The sequence below is a fragment of the Oryx dammah genome, unplaced genomic scaffold (assembly GCF_014754425.2).
Source record: "Oryx dammah isolate SB20612 unplaced genomic scaffold, SCBI_Odam_1.1 HiC_scaffold_22, whole genome shotgun sequence".
Classification (NCBI taxonomy): Eukaryota; Metazoa; Chordata; class Mammalia; order Artiodactyla; family Bovidae; genus Oryx; species Oryx dammah.
The window spans coordinates 8,541,159-8,546,567 of NW_024070206.1; the positions used below are offsets into that span (position 1 = coordinate 8,541,159).

The 5,409-nt window shown below is 40.9% G+C and overlaps 1 protein-coding gene across 1 annotated transcript; it reads left to right on the top strand.

The window, feature by feature from the left end:
* The first annotated feature begins 2,818 nt into the window (after window positions 1-2,818).
* Window positions 2,819-3,807, top strand: LOC120880812 (cilia- and flagella-associated protein 36-like). The gene is given in 2 exon segments (XM_040264219.1): window positions 2,819-3,089; window positions 3,092-3,807. Coding segments are annotated over 2 exon segments (903 nt in total). The 3' UTR covers window positions 3,724-3,807.
* The last annotated feature ends 1,602 nt before the right edge of the window (window positions 3,808-5,409 follow it).

A 5,409-nucleotide genomic window follows, 5' to 3' on the forward strand; every position in this document is an offset into this window, starting at 1 on the left:
AGGAAGAAATTACCGTCAGACATAAGAGAACATTTGGGTGTGATGGAAGTGTTCATTATCTTGATTGTGGTGATAATGCCAGGGGTATATACCTATGTTAAAACTTACCAAACTGTACATTTTAAACACAGGCATTGGATTGTGTGTCAGTTATGTTTCAATAAACCTGTTAAAATAATGTGACAAAAATGATAACCTGTGAGCTGTGCTAAAACATTTGTTGGAGAGAGAAAGTATGTGAGACTAGAGATAAATAAAGACTGGCCATTAGCTGATAACAGCTGAGGAATGGGCGCGTGAGGCTTCGTGATCCTATTCTGTCCTATTTAGTATTTGAAGTTTCCCATAATGAAATATGCAAACTGTTGTAGTTAATGCCTTGTTGATAACGCATTTGTGCCTTTTTACAAGTATTTTGTCTGGAATAGGGATCAAAAGTGGAATTGGATGTATGATTTTGGATACACTATTTTCATGAGAACATTCAGCTTGTGTTCTAGCTTCTTTTGTATTTCTTTTAAGAAGAAGGGAATGTGACCTTTTGTGATTTTTTGTTGTTGTTTTTGAGTCAAGGAAATTTGATGCTGAAAAGCTATGGCAGCTCACATTAATGACCTTAAATATCTGAAATTAGCTAAAACGAATAAAAGCGCATTCTGAAGCTTTTTATTCTTGTCAGAAGTCTTTATGCAGGCATCTTTGGAAAGCAGAATTTGTCTTTTGTTCACTGTACTTCCATTTCTGTTCTTAAAAATGCTACTTTCTATTTGGAAAAGTTGGTTATTCAGGTTTTAATAGTATTTGATTGTGTGTCCAGATAGTATCTAACATTTATTGCACACTTTGTATTCAAGTTCTTGACATGGATATATTTGATCTGTGAAGATTTTGCCATATACTGTTATTACTCTAGTTACAACGGAATAAACTGAGGCCCCTAGAATTTAACTAACTTGCGCAAAGTTGTGTGGGTCGGAAGTCAGAGCTGGAATGCAATCCCGGCATCTGGCTCCAAAGTCCATGGTCTTTACTGTGTTTGACTTCCTCAGTACTTATTTCCCAGGGAGTAAAACCAAGCATACAAAACTTTGGAATTCCCTCTTGTTGCTTGGTTACTGTGTATAATATATATAGATAGTATAGTTTTCCAGGTTAAACATTTTTTTTTCTCTCTACAGAGTTTTACACACAGCAAACATTACTAAGGAAATAGTTTCTTTTCTGTTGTTTGATGACGGTGAAATGAAATAGTACTCACTTTGGGTCCAGATTTTTGTCTAGACAGTGGGGTTTATCAAGGTAATGCCTTTGTGTGACTTAGGAAGAGCTGAATTAGGGAAAGGCACCATCTCAGGGTGGATGACCCCCGATGAGCCCCATGACTTTCTGTCTTTGTGGGATTTTTGTCCTGAGGAGAATGGCAGAGAAGCAGCCTTTTGCTGGAACACAGCCCTTGGATAGGACAATACATTGGCCTGTAGACTGCTGCCTGGATTTCAGTCTTTACCAACCCTCCTGGCTTGGGGTTTTGTGCAGTGTAGAAATTGCTCAGGACTTCCCAGATGGTGCTAGAGGTAAAGAATCTGCCTGCCAGTGCAGGAGACACAAGAGAGGGGAGTTCAGCCCCTGGGTGGGGAAGATCCCCCAGCAGGAGGGCATAGCAACCCACTGCAGTATTCTTGCCTGGAGAATCCCATAAATGGAGGAGCCTGGCGGGCTACACTCCATAGCGTCGCAGAGCTGGACACAACTGAAGCGACGTAGCACTCACGCACGCAACCCGTGGGGGAGTTGTACTCAGTGGTCTTGGAAGGCGCTGAACCAACATATGGCCACACAGTTGAAAAAAAAAAATCCATCAATCTGACGTTATTCTAAAGAAAATTCCCATCAAGTTAACGTAGGGTTAGGATTAGAGTTAGAGAGTTGTAACTACTAGCTTACCTTTCTAATTGATTCAGAACATAAATTCACAATTTATCTTGCATTCATTCCCTCGTCTAGCCTGAAATGTTCAGCCATAAACTGTAGACATTAAGGAGTGTGATGTTTCCTTAATCTCTCCCCACCCTTCCCCCACCCAGGGGGATTCCTCTGTGTTTCATGAGCTAGTTCACCATTGAGCCTTTAGGACTGGCCTGCTCCTGGTGGGATCTGCCTGCCTGATTTCACCTGCCTGTACTGCAAAACCCTCGAAGGCATATTCATGTTTAAAACCTCTTTATACATCTTGATGACACCTAGCAGAGTGCCTTACACATAACATTCAGATGAGCGTTAAATTATATTACACTCTTCTTTTTCTCAAAATTTGAAAAGTTATAAGTGGAAGAGTAATTTTTTTTTTTGCCCTTCTCTAGAAAAATGACTTATTTGTTTAAAATTTCTAATTAGTTGCTTTTTATTTTTTTTGTCCTGTTTTACTGTTTCTTCCTTGTGGAGTGTTTATTTAGACAGCTATCCTCACATTTTCCCTCATGTCTCTTCCACATAAATACATATATGTTATATATTCCCCAGTTTCTATTTACAAGTTCCTTCATTCAAAACTTTGTTAATATTGGAACTGGTCAGCCAGTGATGCTGCCATTTTATGAGAATATCATCTGCCCCAGGGAAGCCCGCAGGGTCAGATGACCACTCCCTGCAGCCATTACATTTTCTTTGATTAATTTGGTGTCATACAAAGTGACTTAGAGATTTCAGCCAGATGACTGCGGAGACTGCTGGGGCCCACCGTTTCCCTGTCCTTTTGGTTCCCTGCGGCCGAAAGGCCTTCTAGGATCCAGGGATCTGGCCTAGGCTTCCGCGGCGCGCCATGGAAGAGGAGGACAAGGTGGAATGGGTGGTGGAGGGCATCGCGGGGTTCCTGTGGGGCCCGGACTGGTCCATCCCCATCTTGGACATCGTGGAGCAGAAATGTGAAGTTTTTGATGATGAAGAAGAGAGCAAATTGACTTATACAGAGATACATCAGGAATATAAAGAACTAGTTGAAAAGCTGTTAGAAACTTACCTTAAAGAAATTAGAATTAATGAAGATCAATTTCAAGAAGCATGTACTTCTCCTCTTGCAAAGACTTGTACATCACAGGTGTATTACCTGACTGCTTAACAGATGGTTCTGATGTGGTCAGTGACCTTGAACAGGAAGAGATGAAAATCCTGAAAGAAGTTCTTAGAAAATCAAAAGAGGAGTATGACCCGGAGGAAAAAGGAAGAGAAAAAAGCAGTTATCAGAGGCCAGAAGAGCCTCTGATGCAGGCCAATGAAACGGCAAAAATGAATAATTCCCAAGGGGATGGTGAACATTTTGCACATGCAGCATCAGAAGTTAAAGTGCATTTTGCTAATCAATTAGTCCAACCTTTGACAAGAAAGCTGGAAATGTTACCTGAAATTTCTTCCCTCCCACAAAAAGGCCTGAAGATTCCTGGCTTCGAACATGCAAGCATGGAGGGACCAATAGCAACTTTATCAACACTTCGAACAGAAGAGCTCCGCCAGTGGGAACACTATCTAAACCAGAAGAGAGATAAGTTGATGTCCATGAGGAAGGACATGAAGACTAAGCAGGATCAAACTTCGGAGCAGAAAGGTAAACCTGCTGGGGAGGTGGAGGAAATGACAGAGAGACCAGAAATGACAGCAGAGGAGAAACAAACATTACTAAAGAGGAGATTGCCTGCAGAGAAACTTAAAGAAGAATGTATTAATAAGTAAATTTAAGAACAATTTAGCAAGCAGTTCAAAATTTCTTAAAAATAAATTATTTAATCCTTAAACAACAACAAAAAAAAACAAAGTGACTTAGATAATACAGGATGATTTAGGCAAAGTCGCCAAAGGTGAATAAAGTCATTTCTTCACTTTTAGGAGGCAGTTTTGTCATCATGCTGTTACTTTTTTTTCTCCCACTGTGAGGTTTAGGTATTCAGCTAGGTTGTAATAAATTATCCAAATCTGAGGTTTCCCAAATATATTAAGTAGAAAAGGATTTTTTTTGAAAATCATCTCTATTGGAATATAGTATATGTGTTGTGTAATTTCTGCTGTACAGCAAAATGAATCAGTTAAACATAGATCCACCATGTTAGTATTTTCTTTTTTTTTATTGGAATATAATTGCTTTACCATGCTGTGTTGGTTTCTGTTAGACAATGAATAAATCTGCCATATGCATACATATAGCCCCTCCCTTTTGCATCTCCCACCCCCATCCCACCCATCTAGGGCGTCACAGAGTGCTGGGGGAGGGACCTATCCACTTTTTTTTTTTCTTTTCTTGATTCAGTAGGTTTTTACTGGTATTTCTCTGTAAACTCCCTAACTCTTAACAGAGTATCTCTAGGATTCTGTAGCCCACGCTTCTTGAGAAGGATTTTCAGATAAAACTCAAAGCTCTTTTCTGCCATAGTGCCGCCTCTTCCCCAGATTTTCTGATTCATCAAGGGGCCCGTTTTCCATTTTGAACAGAGCTTCTGTTTGTCAAGGATTTCCCTGGTGGCTCAGATGGTAAAGTGTCTGCCCACAGTGCGGGAGACCTGGGTTCAATCCCTGGGTCAGGAAGATCCTCTGGAGAAGGAAATGGCCACCCAGTCCTGAACTCTTGCCTGGAAAATCCCATGGACAGAGGAGCCTGGTACACTACAGTCTGTGGGGTCCCGAAGAGTCAGACTCGGACTTCACTTTCACTTTCTGTTTGTCAGTGCAGCCTCTTACTCGATCACTTTAGAGTCGGACTTGTCTACATTATGATGTTCTTCTTTCTCCTTTCCACCCTTTCCCAGTGTAGCAGTGTGTTGCAAGCAGACAACCACACAGGTACACCCGTTCACCCTTCTCTTTATTTTATGCCTCTGAGGCAATGCATTTTTATGTTTTTTTTCTGTTGACGATTTTATATGTCTCTATGTGGCAGGAGGTTAACTGGGGACATGAACGGTGAAAGGAGAGGAGAGAAGAGATTAGCAAAGTTTGTTACATGTGGAGGACGTGGCCACAGAGCTGGTGGTTCTCATCCTCAAGTGTGCAGAGTTTGTGTCTGTTGCCCTTTGGAGCTCCCCACCTCTGATACGTATGAAACAAATATCTAGTTTTCCTTTGAGAACTAACCTGAAGTTTAGGGCTAGCATTTGGGTAGGACTTAAAAATGTGGTCTCATCAATTTAAGGTCTGGAACTGGTGCCTACCTGAAACATATTCTCTTGGCTCATTAGGCAAGGTTGAAGGCAACTCCCCCAAAAGTATTGCTGCAGAGGTGGTTTTCTGAGTTTTTATTCTAGAAGGGTTTGTGGCATTCAGATTTTGTTACCTGGACTCCTCTCTCAATTTAAAAGTATCTGTTGTGAATAATTTTATCCCTGTGCCTGAGATTATAAATTAATGTCAGCTAACAGGCTGTGATTT